Below are 21,956 nucleotides of genomic sequence, written 5' to 3'. Positions count from 1 at the left end.
TTTTTACATGAACTTTGGACCAATATCTAAAGATCTGTCAGATCGGATTTTTTTTAAATTTAAACATGCTTTTTTAATAATTCAATGAATATTGCAAGTTTTATGCAAATTATTCTTCTGCCTCTAAAACATACATGCAAAGTAACATTTTCATGATGAACTACTGTAGAGGGTAAGTCCAAATATCACTGAAACCAATCTTACCCCAATTGGCCAAAGGGGGGCGCTATATCATTTTGAAAGAAGGCGTCAAGTACATTACTTGAAAATTTTTCTTTTTTCTTTTCTTTTTCTTTTTTAAATGACAGGTCCATTATGTGTGACTGCCGTAGTGTAGTGGTCAGTGCCTGTGCCTGGTATACGGATGGTTGTCGGTTCAAACCCCACATCGGGTTGAGTTGATGTTAACATTCACTTTGGCCTATTATAGAGTCACCACTAGGCCAAAAAAAACCTACCTGACCTGCCGGAGTCCTGTTCGGAAGAACACTGCTTCTAGTTTTTCTTTGATGTCTTCTTTGCGTTCCCTTGATGCCTTTTTGCTTTCCTGCTTTTTCTGCCTTGGCCACTTTATCGCTGCTTGCAGCTATATTTATTTATTATTATTGGAGCAACAGTTCTCAACCTTTTCTGAGCACTTTAAGCCCTTCTGTCTCAATGGTTAAACTGAAGTTAGGAAGTATGATAGCCTAAATGTTTTGATCAATAGGACAATAACAACTCTCTCTCAGCACACACGTTAGACTCAGTCTCACACTTGTATTAAAATGATTAAAATGTTGTGTAGACTTGTGTGTGTGTGTGTGTGTGTGTGTGTGTGTGTGTGTGTGTGTGTGTGTGTGTGTGTGTGTGTGTGTGTGTGTGTGTGTGTGTGCGCGCGTTTGCGTGGCTCACTCTCTTGTGGTAGTGATGTGATGTTATCATCAAACTATGTAGCAGACAGAGCACTATTTCATCTTTTTATGTTTCTTTTTCTTTTTTTCATCATAAATCAGTGCTCTATTTCAGGCGTTCCCAAACTTTTTTGGCTCGGGGCACCCCTATAAATTTTTTTTTTCATCCGAGGCACCCCTACATTATTATATTCCTAATTTTCACTCCCAGCACCTTATATTTATAGCATATTTTAGCGATTATGTTGTAAGGAAAGCGAGATAACAGCCATTTTGTTTAGAACTGACTGAAAATAACTTTGTACTTCAAGTTTAAAATGATACTAAATGTATCATTTTAACCCCCCCTCCCTCCCGACACGCACTACCCAGCTCGGATTTTAAGCCATGATGATCACCTGCGGGCCAAGAAAGCACCTGTATACAACAGAGGAGGGGCCCACACATTTGATTTTGAATTAACATATCTAATTTTGCAAATGTCTGAGTGAGTGTCTGTCTGTCTGTCTGTCTGTCTGAGTGAGTGTCTGTCTGTCTGTCTGAAACAGCGTTTCTCCTCAGTGGCTGGAGCAATTGATCTGAAATCGCATCACCATTAGCATATGAACACACCTAACATAACTGTGAAGCCCGTTTGTCACTTTCACAAATCGTATGCTGTATATTGGCATTTTTATGCTGTATCTATATCCATTTAGCCTACAGTACCTTTTGTGACCACACATGTTAAGGGAGGGGCGCTGTTGTTCAGGCCATGCACAATCACACACAAACACACACACACACACACGGGGGGGGGGAGTGTGTGTGTGTGTGTGGGCGGGCGGGCGGGTGGGCTGGGGGGGGGGGGGGGGGGGGGGGACAGTATCTCTGTAGCCATTAAACGAAACGGGTTTCTTACATTGATGCTCCTACATCATGCAAGCACCAGTTAAAGTTACTTTCCATCCCTCATATACTGTGTGCACAGTGCACATCCCATAACCCACACACTGCACATCATTTTGGAGCTCATATCTTTGAACGGGTAAGGGCTAGTACATTTAATTTTAGTAAATTGTCAATGACCACGCGGCCCAGTTCCCCCAAGGGCCCCTGAGAGCCAAGGGCCCCTGGCAACGGCCCTACCGGCCCAATGGTTAATACAGCCCTGACCCCTGGACTGCCGTCACGGCACCCCAGGGTGCCCCTTCACCCACTTTGAAAACCCCTGCTCTATTTCATACTTAGTCATAAGGCCAGTGTGGTGTTGAGCTTTATGGAAATACATGGTTTCACAATTTGCAACTTTTGGTTTACATTGTGAATGAACAAGTTTGATCCAGTTTAGAACCCTCCTTCCATGTACTGTAACACACACGCACGCACGCATGCATGCATGCAGGCACGCGCACACACGCGCACACACACACACACACACACACACACACACACACACACACACACGCACACACACACACACACACACACACACACACACACACACACACACACACACACACACACACACACAGCTCTGCTGTTTACTGTACTGACGTGTCACTTATGAGCGTTGAATGTTTCGTGGTCACTTTATGTATATATTCTTCTTCTCTTTTTGCAATAGCTTTTGACACTTTTTTTGACACAATTTATGTTTTATTTATCTTTTTTTGTGCTTGCTCTTTGGACTGTATACTACAGTACTCGTTTTCTTTTTCTTAATTCTCTGTAACTTGTAACCTTAACTGCTGTGCTGCCTCTGGGCAACAGAATTTCCCCTGTGGGATAATAAAGGTATCGATCGATCGATCGATCGATCATCACATGACTTCGTGGTCTCCATGCTTTTCTATGGAGACATTGTGTGGTGTTGTAGGACACCTGCTGGTTAGTAGAGGTAATGCATCTACAGTGCAGCATTAAGATATGTTGGTGATATTTGGCTTATTCCAAGTTTACCATTCATGTATCTCATAATCACCTTATGGCAATGTTTGTCACATTGATATGAGTGTGTGTTCAAAGGCACTGGGCAAATGGTTGAAAGGCTACCATAAAGGATGCTGGTGGTTAATGCCATGCATCGATAATGTTGTGTTTTGTGATCTATTTTATTGACAGGTTTAATAAAGAGCAACATGGAGAGCAAGAAGGAGGAAGCTGACAGACATCACATCCACAGAGCAGAGTCTCCAACACCCAGCTGTGTGTCTATGAAGAGTGACCGGTCTAAAGATTATCCTCCTGTCTTCAATGATGAACCAACGTATGTTAATCCTCCTATAGAATACTGTATATAACACTATAAGATGACAAAGTGATCTCATACTAAGTTACATGTGCAAAACTGTGACTTCCGCTGTCTGCCTAGTGCGTACCTACCTGCCTGCCTGCTTGCCTGCTTGTCTGTCTCTCTGTGTCTGTGGCTAATCTAGAAAACTACTAGAATGACAGAGCCAAATATCTTGTGCACACTGCCAATAGGCAGAGGAAGCCAATCCCTGCATTATGTTTAAACTTTCTATACCAGCCCTCTTTACATTTTGGCCTATACGTCTAGAATCATTGGTCAAAGACTGATACTGCAGCCAACCCGGCCTGGTGGAGATATGCTCTCTGTTCTACTTATTCTCATGTCATGTTGGACAGTCATGGTGTCACATGTCATTTACATGTTCTGTTCCCAGTCTGGTTCTGTACAAACATTATGGACACAAGACATTAACTATCAGCATCCTTTATTGGAAACATTTCATCACATCTGCACTGAGCCTTTACACACACACACACACACACACACACACACACACACACACACACACACACACACACACACACACACACACACACACACACACACACACACACACACACACAGGGAGGCATTGGGTCCCATTTTTACAGTCTTTGTTATGACCTGGCCGGGGAATCGAACCCCCGACCTGCCAGTCTCATGCGGACACTCTAACCACAAGGCTAGTGACCTGGTTAATTTGCAGATCATTAATTCATTCGCACACTCACGCATACACTGTAGACAAGGAAGATTTAAGCACAAGTAAGAATACTTGCTGGGCAACCTTCACAGATGTTTCGCTCCATTAATCCCGGAACATCTCTGGGTGGTGGAGCAGTGACAGGGACGTCTCCCTGCCACCCCCTGCAGCCAGCTGTCCCCTGTTTTATTGTTTTTTTTGTATGTGGAATGAGTCCCAAGGGACTATGCATGGCAGGGACGTCCATCTCCCTGAGTCAAGCGTGGGCCTGACCACATACCACAGCATCATTCATAACCAGAAGCTCCCTTGTTCTGCCTCCTCTGCCAGGACTTTGAGGGCCTTCTTCAGCTTGGAGCCTTTGATTCCAAGGGACTTTAGGAGCCGCTGGGTGGATACTCCAGTGTAGCCTCTACACCCGACTTCCACTGGGTAGGTGAAGGCCCTCCACCCTGCTTCTGAGCACTCGCTTGCCAGCTCTGGGTATTTGTCCCTCTTTCTCTCGAAGGCAGCCTCCATCCCTTCCTCCCAAGGCACCGTCAGCTCTACCATGATGACTGTCTTAGTAGAGGGGGACCACAGCACGATGTCTGGTCGTAGAGAAGTTGTTGTAATCTCTTGTGGGAACTTCAACTGACAGTCTAGGTCAGCCCTCATGTTCCACTCTCCTCCAGCTGACAAGAGGGACTGTGGGATCTTAGTGCTGCTCTGAGGCTTACGCCCTTGCTTGACAAACTGGATTGACTGCTGTGCTGTTCCCGGACTGGCCCCGTTTGCTTCCATTCTGCGTACCTCAAGGATTTCAGCTAGTTTCCGCAGAACGCTGTCAAAGCTACATTACAGCCTGACAGGATGTGATGCAAGCTTGAGTTCTGGGAATCACAGAGCTTGCAGGTCACTTCTGTCCCGTACCACACATGTAGATTCCAGGGACTGGGAAGGGTATCGTATGTGGCCCTGATGAGGAAACTCAGCCTCGCTTGGGGAATACGCCACATGTCTGCCCACGTAATGACCCTGTTGACTACAGCCTCCCAATTGGTCCATCTCCCTTGTTGTTGTTGGCCCACAGCCTTGATCATGTAGCTTTCCTCTTCCTACTACTGTTTATCCATCTACAGTGTCTGTCTCTGTCTGTCTGTACAACAAACTACTTTTTACAGTTTCTTTTGCTATTTCCTGTTGTTTCAACATTGAAGAGCCCAATTCACATGATAAATGTATAAACATTTGTATGATTCCAGACGTCACAGAGCAGAGTCTCCAACACCCAGCCTACTGTCTATGAAGAGTGACCGGTCTAAATATCTACCTCCTGTCTTCAGTGATGAACCAACGTATGTTAATCCTCCTATAGAATACTGCATATAACATTAACACTATAACATGACAAAGTGTGCAAATGGCGATAAAGAAGACATTCGTATTCAATTGTTAACTATTAAGTTAGTTTTCAGTTTGTGAATGAAGTGGTACAAAACACAACAATTGACCAGTCGCTATGCCCCTCCTAAACCCGTGCTTGCCCAATGCCACGTTAGCGACAGGTTACTAAGGCGGGTGCCTTGGCAAGCTGCCATGGCGGCGTGCAGAGGAGGAGAAGCCAGCTGTCAAAATCCCATGTTAAACCTGCCACAAACGCACGTCCAGGAAGAAAACAATAGCCTATACTAAAGTCAGATTAACATACAGTAAACAAGTGTTACCAGTTATATTTTCTCATGAAGTGCTCCTAAATTATTCCCGTGGGTTTGTGTAGGTCAGTGTAATCCGTTCTGTTTTTGTTTCAGTGTTTGTGACACGGAGCGAGTGGGTGGGACGTTCGCGAACGAATCGAGTCTTTTGAACGGCTCTTTGAAATGAATGATATGATTTCGGTTCACAGTAGGGAGCCGTTCCTTTCTAATGAACAGTGGTGGGAAAAGTACTACATTTCTTTACTTAGGTAAACATATCAATACTGCAATCAAGTTTGGAATGTTATTAATGTACTTGAGTAAAAGTAAAATAGTATTGGTATCAAAATGTACTTAAAGTACCAATATTAGAACGTACTCATTATGCAGAATGTCCTGTTTCACAGGTTTTCCACTGAGTAAAATGTAGAAAAATCATTTGCAAATAGCCGATCTACAAGCTCACAATGCATCGCAACGTGACACATTGTGAGCTTGTAGATCACCTATTTTCAAATGCCAGAAATGTATCCAATGGCCAAAATGTATAGGCCTATTTGGGTGGAAGTGATTTGCAATCATAATCAAAATCTACAAAGTAACCAATAACTAAAATGAGCCAGTCTTTTGAACGGCTCTTTGAAAGGAACGGATCTCAGAGATCCGGCTCACTTCAAAGAACCATAAATCCCATCTCTATCTAGCAGCCAGACTCGCGGTACACCGATGCGCGCCGCCATGGCAGCTTGCCAAGTCAGCTGCGTTAGTAACCTGTTGCTAACTTGGCATTGGACAAGGACGGCTTTAGGAGGGGCATAGCGACTGGTCAATGTTCTGTGTGAAGTGATTGATTGTTATCTTTGTCAGGTTGAAGGCCATGCGTCCGTCCGTCCGTCCGTCCGTCCGTCCGTCTGTCTGTCTGTCTGTCTGTCTGTCTGTCTGTGTGTCTAGACTAGATTGAAAAGAGCCAAATATCTTGTGCACACTGCCAATAGGCCAAGGAAGCCAATCCCTGCATTATGTTTATATTTTCATGGGGGCGCTATACCTGCCCTCTTTACATGTTGGCCTATAAGTCTTCAACTATCGGTCAAAGACTGATACTGTAGTCAAACCCGGCCTGGTGGAGATATGCTCTCTGTTCTACTTATATTCTTATGTCATGTTGGTCAGTCATGGTGTCACATGTCATTTACAACTACTTTTTATTACTGTTTCTATTGCAATTTGTTGTAGTTTTTCCTGTTGTTTCAACATTGAAGAACCCAATTCACTTGATACATGTATAAACATTTGTATGATTCCAGAAGTCACAGAGCAGAGTCTCCAACACCCAGCTGTGTGTCTATGAAGAGTGACCGGTCTAAAGATTATCCTCCTGTCTTCAATGATGAACCAACGTATGTTAATCCTCATATAGAATACTGTATATAACATTAACACTATAACATGACAATGCGATCTCATGCTAAGTTACATGTGCAAATGACGATAAAAAGATTTTTTTTTTTTGTATTTTACAGTACAAAAGTAGGCAACTAGTATATTTTGATGACAATACTTATGTACTTATACTCAAGTACATTTTGAACTACAAACTTTTACTTATGAAGTATTTCTACATGGTAGTATTGGTACTTTTACTTAAGTAAAACATGTGAGTAGCCTACTTTTTCCACCACTGATTATTACAAGACAGCAAATTGAGCAAAAAACTGTAAGCTATAAACGTCATGAGAAACTAACCTGTTGACAGCGAGCGCCTCTTGGTGGTGACGCGTGGTTAGGAGGTTAGCTGTTGGTGGTCGCTATTGTGAAAATAAATCCTTATATATTTTTTTTACATGTCTTTGATTGGCGGGACATTGTGCCATTTTGCGGGAGCAGGACAGACGGTTAAATTTCGGTAGTCTCTATGTCCCCCCCCCCCCCCCACACACACACACACACACACACTGTGACTGCCCCCCCCCCCCCCCACCCACTCTCTGAGGGGACCCGAGTCATGGGTCTAATCTGATTGACCCTATTCAGCTATAAATTCAGCCCTCTCGCCCCCTCTCTCTGTGAGGGAGACGCTGCTTCTACCGAGCGACCGCGGCACGATGCGAGCAACAGCGATTTGCACATGTGGGGGGACAACCAAAAGTGGGGGGACACAGTGGCCTTTCGTTAAACAGGCTCCGGCGCCACTCACACACACACAACACCAAAACAATGTCACCTTATGACACACACACACACACACACACACACACACACACACACACACACACACACACACACACACACACACACACACACGCAGGCACACAAATGTGTAAATAAAATAATATAGATTTTAATTAGGATTCCTACTATTTATCAAATGCATTGCAGTATGTGATATTCGTTCTCCCCATTTGACCCATCTCTTGGAGCAGTGAGCAGCTGTGCTGTGCTCTGGAATCAGTAGTGGTGATTTAACCCCCCCAATCCAACCATTGATGTTGAGTGCCAAGCAGGGAGGCATTGGGTCCCATTTTTACAGTCTTTGGTATGACCTGGCCGGGGAATCGAACCCCCGACCTGCCAGTCTCATGCGGACACTCTAACCACAAGGCTAGTGACCTGGTTAATTTGCAGATCATGAATTCATTAGCACACTCACGCATACACTGTAGACAATGAAATATACTGTATATCCATCTACAGTGTCTGTCTCTGTCTGTCTGTACAACAAACTACTTTTTACAGTTTCTTTTGCTATTTCCTGTTGTATCAACATTGAAGAGCCCAATTCACATGATAAATGTATAAACATTTGTATGATTCCAGACGTCACAGAGCAGAGTCTCCAACACCCAGCCTACTGTCTATGAAGAGTGACCGGTCTAAATATCTACCTCCTGTCTTCAGTGATGAACCAACGTATGTTAATCCTCCTATAGAATACTGCATATAACATTAACACTATAACATGACAAAGTGTGCAAATGACGATAAAGAAGACATTCGTATTCAATTGTTAACTATTAAGTTAGTTTTCAGTTTGTGAATGAAGTGGTACAAAACACAACAATTTGTTCTGTGTGAAGTGATTGATTGTTATCTTTGTCAGGTTGAAGGCCATGCGTCTGTCTGTCTGTCTGTCTGTCTGTCTGTCTGTCTGTCTGTCTGTGTGTCTTGACTAGATTGAAAAGAGCCAAATATCTTGTGCACACTGCCAATAGGCCAAGGAAGCCAATCCCTGCATTATGTTTATATTTTCATGGTGGCGCTATACCTGCCCTCTTTACATGTTGGCCTATAAGTCTTCAACTATTGGTCAAAGACTGATACTGTAGTCAAACCCGGCCTGGTGGAGATATGCTCTCTGTTCTACTTATATTCTTATGTCATGTTGGTCAGTCATGGTGTCACATGTCATTTACAACTACTTTTTATGTTTCTATTGCTATTTTTTTTAGTTTTTCCTGTTGTTTCAACATTGAAGAGCCCAATTCACTTGATGAATGTATAAACATTTGTATGATTCCAGACGTCACAGAGCAGAGTCTCCAACACCCAGCTGTGTGTCTATGAAGAGTGACCGGTCTAAAGATTATCCTCCTGTCTTCAGTGATGAACCAAAGTATGTTAATCCTCATTTAGAATACTGTATATAACATTAACACTATACCATGACAATGTGAAGTTACATGTGCAAATGACAATAAAAAAGACATGGTCCTATTTAATCATTTGCTATTAAAGGCCTGTCCATGCTCTCTCCGAAACCGGTGTAATACTTTTCAGAATATGTGAGTGATGTCATTTTGTAGTTGAACCAGACCTTTCGGACGAAAAGTTCGGTTTCGGAGAAAGCATGGACAGGCCTTAATATTGCAAAATAAAAACTATGACTTTCGCTGTTGTGTGCCGTAATAAAATACGATTTTCTTACCTTTTTATGTGATCGCTTTTTTTTGCGCGTGCAAATTGCTAAATACACACTAAATCCACCTGTACAATGCCATACAATGACGATCACAAAAGGATTTATGCTAGTGCGCCCAAACATTAGCATGCTATAAGCAGACAAGCTAGCAAAGAAAGCTGCATGATCTACTACTAGGATACTACTATAGGATCTGCACACAGAGGAAAGGTTTTTCTGCAGGCTTTTGAATGGGAGCCAAAGCAGATCCGGATCCTGTTTCCGGCCCAGACAGGAAGCACTTTAATTTCGGCACTTGGGCACATTTATTTTTATAAATATGATAGTAAATTAATAACTCCGAGAAACTCACGCCTGGCACTCAGAGACCTCAGGAAAAACACAGGAAACTCAGAACTTGGCAGTAGTTAGTTAGTTTTCAGTGTGTGAACAAAATGGTACAAATCACAACAATATGGTGTTCAGTGGTGAAGTGATTGATTGTTATGTCTGTATGTAAAAATATATATATATATATCTGTCACAGATACTGTGACAGATATTGTTTTAATCTGTATCTACCATCCACTGGAATCAGGGGCGCTGGAAGTGGGGTGCTGAGGGAGCTGCAGCTCCCCTGGTGGTGGGGAGGGGGGAAAAAAAACGAGAAAAAAAAAAAAAAAAAAAAAAAAACGTTTTTCTTTTTTTTCTTTTTTTTCTTTTTTTAAATAAGCCTATATATATACACACACACAGAGCTATATTAAAACAATAATGTATTTGACTTTGGGGAATAAAATATGTTGAAAAAAGGTATTTGATTATCACATGGTGACCTAATCACATGGTCACCTTGCCACTTCCGGTCAGAAGGGAAGTCAAATTTAAATCCCGCTTTGATGGCACACCAAAGTCTATTTATTTGAGAACTAGAAACTGTCTATAGGCTCATTGTTGCAAACTAACACCGTTGTATATGGGGAATAAAAAACAGTAGAAAACTGTTACAAAAATAATAATACCCGATTTTGCAGTGTGTGCGTGAGTGACTGTGTGTGTGCATGCGTGCTGTGTGTTGCACTGTGTGCTAAAATAACTAGTAACTATATAGCTCCTTGTTACACCGTTGTGCGGGGAATAAGCACCCGAAACCGTAATAAAAATAACCCAAAACCGGATAAAAAACGTGAACTTTTCGGCGTGCGGCCTTTGGCCGCACGCATGAACTCCTCCAGGCTCAGCTCCCCTTGGGATTTGGGAGTTCCAGCGCCCCTGACTGGAATGGAAAAATATCTGGAGAAAGAATTTTTTTTATCTGTTATCTGGCCCAGTGGGAATGGGCCTTTACAAGTAGAAGGCAAAGCCTCTGCCTGCCTGCCTGCCTGTCTGTCTGTCTGTCTAGGATGGGACGATATATCGCGATAAAAAACAGCCGCGATAATCGTAGCGCAGGGTCCTATAATATCGCCCCTCAAAAAAACGAAACAAAAAGTCAGCAGGTGAAGTTTGCGGGGTGCGCATTTTGAGTAACATAGACTAATATGAGATCTCTTTAGATTATTGAAAGGGACTTGTGTGCTCAGTCTCTCTCCCTCTCTCCCTCTCTCTCTCTCTCAGCGCCCCCCCCCCCCCCCACACACACACACACAGTCTCACATGTTGACCAAAAGTGCAGTAGCTAGCAAAGCTGTCTGTTAGCTCTCCCTGCGACATGCACGGGTAGAAATTAGAACTCGGACGGTCTGACCCACGAGCACTCCGTCGAAAACGGCTAAATCTACAAGCACACGTTATACCAAAGACACGAGGGGCACCCAGCTGTGGAAAAAAAATACTCAAATGTTGTTTTTTGGTAAAAGTAGCAATACCACAATATGAAATTACTCCGTTAAGTAGGCCTGTGTTCAAAAGTATTTTGAACACTTACAATCTATTATGATCTAGATCTGCTATTTCAAATAGCCCATGTATAAAATAGGTTAGAAGTGGTTAATGTATGCATTATAATATCATTTATATCTGCAAAGTAACTAGTAACTGAAGTTTTCAAATAATTGTAGTTGAGTAAATGTACAATATTTTCCTCCAAATATGTAGTGGAGTAGAAGTAAAAGTATTGAAAATTGGAAATACTAAAAGTACCTCAAAATTGTACTTAAAGGGGTTATGCCACCTTAAGGGTTACTGTCACCTTAAGAAATTATATTAAAAACAAGTTAATATTTGTTTGATGTCATTGTGGGAATGCACGATAAGCCAATCAAATTAATTAATTGACTGTTACTTACTGTATGTCTGCACAATGTACATTTTCTTCCCATCGCCCGCAGGCTCGCTCTCACAGTCACAGCCCTCACAACTTCTCTGCTCCCACAGGGCTAGCTAGCTGGGCTAGCACTAAAGCTAACCAGCTAAAGACACACATTTATATATGAATCTGTGGCTATACAAATTATATTTCCGGTGGTTACTGGTTGTTACTTCCCCATTGTTCATGGGAATATGCTTGTTTATGTTTATTCATTGAAATGGAAAACACGATGTTTTCACTGAGTTGGGCAGCTGCGCTCGAACTCATCCTCGAACTGCGTGCGGCTGGCCACTGTGGCCAGTATAGATGTGACGTTCGCGAACGAATCAAGTCTTTTGAACGGCTCTTTGAAATGAACGATATGATTCGGTTCACAGTAGGGAGCCGTTCCTTTCTAATGAACAGTGGTGGGAAAAGTACTCAATTTCAGAGATCCAGCTCACTTCAAATAGCCATAAATCCCATATCTGCTGGCCAGGCTGTCTCCTGTCTGTCTCTCTACTCCTCCGAGTGGAGGGGGCTGCGCTACGGGGGATGGGATCATTTGATTCAGAGATTTCAGACCGTTTTAAAAAAGACCACGTGACCTACTGTATCCTACTGTATCATACTATTATAATTTCGGGGCGTGGCAGGACCCCTTTAAGTACAGTACTCGAGTAAATGTACTTAGTTACTTACTTACAGTTTAGTTTACAGTTTAGGCATTTAGCAGACGCTTTTAATCCAAAGCGACTTACAATAAGCAGATAAAACATCATAATAATAAACAAGATTAAATGTCAGTACATCAACAGCAATATAACAAATGCAAATGAATATCTATCTAGAAAAACAATATAATCCGTAAAGAAAAAAAAAGAAAAAAAAGGTTTCTAAAAACCAAAAAAAAAAAAAAAAATGCTAACTAGCTTCATGTATGGACATTGATTTTCCAGTAGTGCTAAGGGTTTTGGTGGAGTCTGAAAAGGTGAGTCTTCAGTCCACTTTACACCACTGTTAAGCACCTTCTTCAGTCTGTTTAACTACTGTAATAGCAAGCATCTTAAACCTAACCCTAACAAATCTAATTAGTGCCGGGCAAGTGCCTCTGAGATCTTACTATCAACTATTTCACTTTTTTTTTATCATTTTTTTTTTTTAGCAATTTCACCATTTTTGTAGCATTTGAAGAACTAGAAGCTGGGCCGCCCGAAGTAGTCGGCGACCTGGCCAACTCGGAACAATGTAAATAGGGAATGAATGCCCCGCCCTTTAGGACCCGTTTTGACCATCTGTCTGCCTGTGTCCATTTATGCCCATATATGGAGATATCTGTATCTGTCTGTCTGTCTGTCGGCGTCCATTTTATGTCCATATGATCACTGCAGTTATAGTTCTGGGTCCATTTTATGCCCAGATATGGAGATATCTGTCTATCTGCGTCCATGTTATGCCCATATATGGAGTATCTGTCTGTGCCTCCAACTGTGTTGCAGACACAGTGCCGGTTCCCCCTTTAATGCAAACCTCATTATACCTGTTGTCATAGGACCCGTTTTGAACATCTGTTTGCCTGTGTCCATTTATGCCCATATAATATATGGGCATAAATGGACACAGGCAAACAGATGTTCAAAACAGATATCTCCATTGGAGATATCTGTATCTGTCTGTCTGCGTCCATTTTATGCCCATATATGGAGATCTTTGACCATCTGTTTGCCTCTGTCCATTTATGTCCATATATGGAGATATCTGTATCTGTCTGTCTGCAATCCATTTTATGCCCATATATGGGGGCATTCATTTTATGCCCATATATGGAGAACGCGCGTGCCCGTGGGACGAACGGTTCTCGAGATACGCGGATTACATACATACATACACACTCACAGAGATCTTTTGTTGACTCATGTGGCGTACGTGATGTCAGAGCCTTTTATGAAGTGATGTCACAATGAGTCAGAGCTTTCGCCGATTTCTCCGGAAAAGCCTGATGTCAACAATCAACCCCGCATAAGGAGATTCCGAACGTTTCGCACCGGTTCGGGAAAACCGCGCGTCGGGTCGGGTCGAGACCCGGCACTGCACTCCGTGCCGCGGCGGGGGGATTTTTAGTAGAAATTGAATCTTAAAAAATCTATTTTCTTTCAATTGCCTGATATTCTAGCTCCATCAAAAAATGAAATATTGGTTCATTTTTCCAATTTCCGAGCTTGCAAAAAAATCAGGAAATTGCTTCAAATTTTCTAAATTTTTTGAATGTGTGATTCATATTTTGTCATTATTTGATTTGGAACCAACAAAGGAAAAACATCTTTAAAAAGGTGTTTATTTAATTTTTTACCCCATTACAACTATCAGTAAATGGGCCCATTTTTCCAATGTTCTAGCTTGCAAATCATGGTGGCGCTATACCAGCCTTGAAAAAAAATGAACTTTACATGTTCGCCTATAAGTCTTCAACCATTGGTCAAAGACTAAAACTGTAGCAAACCTGGCCTGGTGGTGATATGCTCTCTGTTCTACTATCAGCATCCTTTATTGTAAACATTTCATCACATCTTCACTGAGCCTTTTCATACACACACACAACACCAAAACACCACATGACCCACACACTCTTGCATTCTACATGAGGATATATCCCTCCTCCACACACACGCGCACACACACACACACACACACACACACACACACTAAAACAATGTCACCACATGACGCACGCAAGCACGCACAGCAAATATAGACGAGGAAATAGCCTACCTCCAAGCTCACAACACATTCTAGTGTGAGCTTGTAGATCGGCTATTATTTTCCTCCACAGAGCTTGTTGGTGAATAATGGAATGATAGTTTCATGTTCCCTTCAAAGCAGCCAAAGGTATGGCTCCTCCATACCTCCAAGACCTGATCAACCCCTACACCCCCACCCGTTCACTTAGATCAGCCAACACAGGGATGCTGACAGAACCCTCGCTAAAAACTCCAGGACAAAAATCCACTCGTCCGAGACAGTTTGCCCTCCTGGCCCCCAAGTTGTGGAATAAACTCCCTGTCGCACTTTAGAACAACGGACTCACTCGCTAGCTTTCGCCGTGGACTGAAGACTCACCTCTTCAGACTCCACCTAAACCCTTAGCACTACAGAAAATCAATGACCATACATGAAGCTAGTTAGCATTTGTTTTTAGGTTTTAGGTTTTTAGGTTTTTAGAACTTTGATTATATTGTGTTTTTTCTAGATAGATATCCATTTGCACTGTTATATTGCTGTTGATGTACTGACATATTATCTTGTGATGTTGTTGTATCTGCTTATTGTAAGTCGCTTTGGATTAAAAGCGTCTGCTAAATGCCTAAACTGTAAACTGTTCTCTATTTTACTGAATAATGTGATTAATGTGTGTTTGTAGTATACTTTGCATAATTCTATTAAGTATGTTTCAGGCCTTGGATTGATATTGATATTATACAAGTCATTGACTATATTCATAATAAGTTGTCTTCTCCTCCACAGTGAGAGGAAGAGGAGTGGTGGTGTTGTGACAGAGCAGGCGTCCAAGAGATCCAGAACCACACCTGGACTGAAGACACCCAGTCACGCCAGCAGTGGACACAGTAAGACCAGACACAATGTACACTAATTAACACAGTTAATAACTGAAATGTCTGACATTGTCAGACTAAATGTCCACAATATGTCATCAGTATCCATGTTTAAATAATGATGCTAAAAATGTATAAACTCTGTATGAAAACCAGTGATCCGATGTTGTTTCTTTGGCCTGTTTTTCTTAGTTTTATTAACCTCTTAAACCCCTTATGTTGTTTAATGGAGACCCTCAGGGCTCTATACTAGTGTATTTTCTGTTTTCACTCAACATGAAATACCTTCGCTGAAAATATCTACAAGCTTACATATCAGCTTGCAAGCTTGTAGATCTGCTATTTTCTGTCAAGGTTTCCCCCAGAATACAGATACTGGGGTTTAAGTTGTTAAATTAATAATGTGCATACACAGCTGTAAGGATGTAAAGTTATACATTCAACTGAATGTTTAAAATGTCTTCATTGTCTTCTCATAGCAGGTGTCAGTCCACAGGAGGTTCTAAAGGTTTATAAGGTCGGTTTGAACCGTCTTGATCGTGTGACATACGTCACTGAAGTGCCCTCCCTCAGCAGCATCTACACAGAGCTCTACATCTCAGCGGAAGAGAGTGAAGGGGTTAATACCCAACATGAGGTCTGGCAGCTTGAGAGAGCTTCCAAGAAGAAGACCCTCCATGACCAACCAATCAAATGCTGTGACATCTTTAAGCCCCTCCTCCTTGGCAGAGACAAACCCATCAGAAGAGTTCTGACCAAGGGCATCGCTGGCATTGGAAAAACCTTCTCTGTGCGTAAGTTCACTCTGGACTGGGCAAGGGGTTTGGAAAATCAAGATGTCATTCTCCTGGTTCCCTTCTCATTCCGGGAGCTGAACTTGGTCAGAGATGAGCAGCACAGTCTTCTCTCACTGATCCATCGTTTCCACCCAGAATTAAAGAAGGTCACAGCAGAGCAGCTCGCTGTCTGGAAGGTTGGCTTCATCTTTGATGGTCTGGATGAAAGCGGGTTTACGCTGAAATTCGAGAACATTCGCATTGGTTCTTGTGTCTTCCAAGAGAATGACATTGTTTCTGATGTCACAGTGACATCATCAGTGGATTTGCTGTTGACAAATCTCATCAAGGGGAATCTGCTCCCTGACGCCCTCCTCTGGATAACTACCAGACCTGCAGCAGCCAATCAAATCCCTCCTGATTGTGTTGACTTGGAGACAGAAGTACGAGGGTTCACAGACCCCCAGAAGGAGCAGTTCTTCAGGAAGAGATTCAGTGATGATGAGAAGCTGGCCACCAAAATCATCTCACACATGAAGACATCAAGGAGCCTCCACATCATGTGTCACATCCCAGTCTTCTGTTCCATCACCGCTACCGTTCTGGAGGACATGTTGAAGACAAACGAGACAGAACAGCTGCCCACGACCCAAACTCAGATGTACAGCCACTTTGTGTCAGTCCAGACAAAGAGGAAGTGGAAGAAGTATGATGACAATCATGATGTGAATCAACAGCAGCTCATGGAGAAGGACAGGGAGGTTCTTCTGAAGCTGGGCAGGCTGGCGTTTGAACATCTGGAGAAAGGCAGTGTCATGTTCTACCAAGAAGACCTGGAAGAGTGTGGTCTTGATGTGAAAGAAGCCTCGCTGTACTCAGGAGTGTGCACAGAGATCTTCAAAGAAGAGACTGTTCAATCTGTGAGAAAGGTCTACAGCTTTGTTCATCTGAGCATCCATGAGTTTATGGCTGCAGTCTACCTGTTCCACTGTTTCACACAGAAGAACATGAAGGTACTGGAGACGTTCCTCGGAGTCAGTGTCTGTTTCTTGGAAGACTTCCTGAATAGAGTCATGATAAAATCCCAGAAGAGTGAAAATGGCCACCTGGACCTTTTTGTCCGCTTCCTTCATGGCCTCTTACTGGAGTCCAACCAGAGTCTGTTAGGATGCCTAGTGGGTCAAACCGATAACAGTCCAGAGACCATCCAGAGAGTCATCAACAACCTGAAGAAGATGACCACTAAAGATCACTCTCCTGAGAGAATGATCAACATCTTCCACTGTTTGATGGAGATGAACGACCACTCAGTTCTTCAGGAGATCCAACAGTACCTGAAGTCAGGGGAAAGACTGTCTGAGTCCCAGTGTTCAGCTCTGGCCGCCATGCTGCTGATGTCAGAGGATGTTCTTGATGAGTTGTACCTGGACAAATACAACACATCAGAGAGGGGGCGAAAGAGACTGATCTCAGCTGTGAGGAACTGCAGGAAGGCTCGGTTAGTATTCATGTGAATAGAAACATCCTAGAGTCAGTCTGCCATTTAATTACAGTTAACACTATAATTAGAAACTAAGCTAGAAATTGAGGTTGACATATATTATCCAATAATACTGTCTGTGATCAAATGGTGACTGGTCGTATTGTAGTGTGTGTGTGTGCGTGTGCGTGTGCGTGTGCGTGCGTGCGTGCGTGCGTGCGTGCGTGCGTGTGTGTGTGTGCGTGCGTGCGTGCGTGCGTGTGTGCAGAGCCAGCGAATACGCTGGGCGCCAAAGGGGAGAGAAGCGCCAAGCCCATGCTGCTGCATTAACACCAGCTGTAAACACTTGTGTGTGTGTGTGTGTATGTGTGTGTGTGTGTGTGTGTGTGTGTGTGACTGTGTGTGTGTGTGTGTGTGTGTGTGTGTGTGTGTGTGTGTGTGTGCGTGTTTGTGTGTGCGCATTTCCTCGTCTTCACAAATGATCGTAACTGTGCTTCAGCGCCCCTCTAGCTCATTGGGGCTTGTTTGGGGAAACAAAACGTTCCAGATAACTTGCTGATGGATAGGAAAATCACCTCCTGTTTCTCTGTTAACTTTGGTACTAAGACGGTGGCTGTGAAGTCAACTTGGTAAATCCCCGCTGGAGATGAAAGGGTTAATACTAGGGATCGACAAATGGAGAAGTTTTCTTAACCGGTGACCGTTAAGCCGTATCGGTTAGGTAACCGATAACCGTTAAGGAAATGTGTTTAAAAATTAGCTATTTTTACCCATTTAAAAAAGGGACAAAGTGCCAAACAACACTGAAACAGTGGTAAATCAGCCAACAACCCACGACCCTCGAATGGTAAATTGCTTTAACTACCACTACTACCATATAAATGAAAGAAAACACAGTTGTAACTTCATTGATCTTGGAAATGTTACAACTGCAACACAACAGTGGGCGGGGTCCATGAGCCAACTCAAGGTTGTTGACTGATTTACCACTGTTTTAAGCCAATTAGAATCCAGTATCTGAACATGTGACCACAAAAAATGGTAGAATACAGGTTTTTCCCCATAATAAAGTTCCCTATTTACACATTAAAAACAACAAGACAAGGGAAGAAGAAGAACACTAATGCTTTCTATAAGAAATGTTTTTTGCAACAGTAAGCTCACACTCAGTCAAACGTGACGCAATGCGGACACTCAGGTTTTGAGCTTGCAGATCGGCTATACAACTAAAGCTATGCCATCACATAACAGCACTAGAGAATTTGAGTTGTATTTTAAAATGAAGTTTGATAATGATATAGCCTTCATGTATTGTGCATGTTCACATCATGAAGTAGCCCTACTTTAGGTCAATATTCTTCTGTCAAGCACTCTGTGACTTTGTTCTTAAAAAGCACTATATAAATAATTTATTATTACTTGTAGTAGTATTGCTTCACACTAAGACCAATATTCAAATATATAATTTAACATGTAAAATAGCCAATCGCTGTGCACAGATGTACCTATTGTCCACCTATCCTGTATCCGTCCGTTGGCATAGGCTACTTCATACCTGAGAGAAGCCTTTGTCTTGTTGGGGGGTCTGGGAGCACTGACTGGATCATTAGCATACCCGTTACAGTTGATTAGGATGAGGCTGCGATGCGATGTGATGTGATATAATGGCTCTCTGGCTTTTATGATGGCCTAAACATTAGGCTATTAAGTAATACATTGTTTCTCCCAAGGTACCACGTATTAAGTGGTATGTTATAGAATAAACTAAACAAACATTTATGTTTGTAGCCTAATGTGTAACACATTTGAAAATAGTAGCCTATATATAGCCTATATACATTGCTCCCGGTGAGTAGGTTGGTGCCTTGCATGGTTTCCTCCGCCACCGGTGTATGAATGTGTGTGTGAATGGGTGAATGAAATGCACAATCTCTGTAAAGCTATTTGGATAAAAGCGCTATATAAATGCACCATTTACCATTTACCAATAGCCCAAGTAGGCAATATAATTAACAAGTGTCCTAAAACAGACAATATCACATAAACATTTGTGGACGTCACATTTTATTTCCAAAATTAAACCAGAATGAAGTTGCTAGAAGGAATACATGAATTATTTTGTATAAAATGGCTGACAAACAGGCATGTTGTGTGGATTGAAATAACCTCTTTAATATGTAGGCTTATATATTAACACACAATATTATGTCATTCTATTTACTTGCATAATGTATCCAAGTAATCTAGTTTTGTCATGTACATTTACTTGCAGATGTCACCTCTATAATTTAATTAGTCCATGAACCCATTATCCAAACATTCTCTTTTACTACAGTAGGCTACTTTGGTATTTAATGGGTCACACATTAGTCCATTCATATGCATCCAGAGGATTCCAGAGGTCGTAAATAATTCCTGTTAATTCACGTTGTTGACAATGGGCGCCAGGCTGCTTTTGTTAGTGAGGTGCGAAAACTGAATACAACTCCAGAGCTACCAGCAGTAGGCCTAATACACACCCCTGTGGATACATATTATTAATAATAATAAACATGCACATTTCATCTAGATGAACTCCTCTTGCTTTGTGAAAAGTCTCTTGTTGACAGGCGACAGCTCAGCTCAGCAGAATACTCCCTGACACAAACGCCAGAATGTTCGGTGCACAAGTCAGCCACAGATGTGAAGTTAATCTCACCCTGCGACCAGTTTCACGTTTGTATTGTGCTTTCTTGTATCAAATGATTTCACTCGTCTGCTCCATGGACTGCTCTCTGATCCAGCGTGCGTTGCCTTGGTGCTGCGCGACGCTGTGTTGCTGCTCTTCCGGTTATGAGTTACGTCTGCGCATATTACGTTACCGCGCTAAGCACAGACATGCGCAACAGAATTCATTTATTCCAGACAGCAGACCATTCGGAATGAAGTGTTTACATGGCAAATGTATCCCGGTTGAAACGGCATATACCACCCCTCCAGAGTCCAGACCTGAATGAAAATTCATTCGGGTCAGACCGGAATAGCCATTCCTAGACGTTTATATGAGCATTTCTATTCTGAATGAGCAGTCATTCCGAATATACAGTATTTCCCGGACTATAAGGCGCACCTGACTATAAGGCGCACTGTCAATGAATGGTCTATTTTCGAACTGTTTTCATATATAAGGCGCACCTGACTATAAGGCGCACATAATAGACACTACCATTGTGTCATGCATCCAACAGATGGAGCTGTGCTAAAGGGAATCAATGTCAATGAATGATCCATATATAAGGCGCACTGGACTATAAGGCGCACTGTAGTTTTTTTGAGAAAATTAAAGGCTTTTAAGTGCGCCTTATAGTCCGGAAAATACGGTAAGTGGAATTGAATACATCTGTCCATGTAAACACAGCCAATGAGTCTAAAAGGGAAAACCTTGTTTATTTATTTGTGAGATGCGAGAGACTGGGAACGTCTTTTGTGCCGGCTGCTCTCCATCCATCCATCCATCTTCAACCGCTTATCCGGAATCGGGTCGCGGGGGTAACAGCTCCAACTGAGACTTCCAGATTTCCTTATCCTGCGCAACTTCCTCCACTCCCTCTGGGAGTATACCAAGGCGTTCCCATGCCAGTCTGGAGATATAATCCTTCCATCTGGTCTTAGGTCTGCCACGGGGTCTCCTCCCAGTGGGACGTGCATCGAGGACCTTCCTAGGAAGGCGCTCGGGGGGCATCCGTACTAGATGCCCGAACCACCTAAGCTGACTCCTTTCCAAGTTAAGGAGCAGCGGTTCTACTCCAAGTCTCTCTCGGGTGATTGAACTTCTCACCCTATCTCTAAGGGAGATACCCGCCACCCTTCTGAGAAAACTCATTTCGGCCGCTTGTACCCGAGACCTTATACTTTCGGTCATGACCCACACTTCATGACCATAGGTGAGAGTGGGAACGAAGATTGCTCGAAAGACAGAGAGCTTTGCCTTACGGCTCAACTCTTTTTTCTTCACAACAGTGCGATTAAGCGACTGCAAAACCGCTCCTGCTGCTCCGATTCTTCGGCTGATCTCCTTCTCCGTCTTCCCCTTTCTCTCACTTGTGAACAAGACCCCGAGATACTTAAACTCCTTCACCTGGGGTAACGTCTCATTCCCTACTTGGACTGCACAATCCATCGGTTCCCTGCTGAGAACCATGGCCTCAGACTTAGAGATGCTGATCCTCATTCCGGCCGCTGTACACTCGGCTGCGAACCGATCCAGTGAGAGCTGAAGGTCTTGGACCGATGATGCCATCAGGACCAAGTCATCCGCAAAAAGCAGTGACTCAACCTTTAGCTCACCAAGCCTTATACCTTCTCCACCACCACT

General features: G+C 42.8%; 1 protein-coding gene across 5 annotated transcripts in view; it reads left to right on the top strand.

The window, feature by feature from the left end:
* The window catches only part of LOC308298553 (NACHT, LRR and PYD domains-containing protein 3-like), a 57,856-nt gene that overhangs the window by 14,244 nt on the left and 21,656 nt on the right, over positions 1-21,956 (top strand). For 3 of the 5 annotated variants that reach the window (XM_080742186.1, XM_080742185.1, XM_080742187.1), the window contains exons 3-9: positions 2,997-3,141; positions 5,116-5,208; positions 6,855-6,947; positions 8,365-8,457; positions 9,068-9,160; positions 15,258-15,358; positions 15,826-17,620. In XM_080742186.1, coding sequence (XP_080598312.1) covers positions 3,014-3,141; positions 5,116-5,208; positions 6,855-6,947; positions 8,365-8,457; positions 9,068-9,160; positions 15,258-15,358; positions 15,826-17,620 — 2,396 coding nt within the window. In that variant the 5' untranslated portion in view covers positions 2,997-3,013. The remainder of the gene's footprint in view (positions 1-2,996; positions 3,142-5,115; positions 5,209-6,854; positions 6,948-8,364; positions 8,458-9,067; positions 9,161-15,257; positions 15,359-15,825; positions 17,621-21,956) is intronic. The other 2 variants (XM_080742189.1, XM_080742188.1) reach the window with 2 other exon arrangements.

Source organism: Nannobrachium achirus (genome assembly GCF_963921795.1).
Source record: "Nannobrachium achirus genome assembly, chromosome: 14".
NCBI classification, from domain to species: Eukaryota; Metazoa; Chordata; class Actinopteri; order Myctophiformes; family Myctophidae; genus Nannobrachium; species Nannobrachium achirus.
This window is presented reverse-complemented; position numbering and strand designations above follow the sequence as displayed.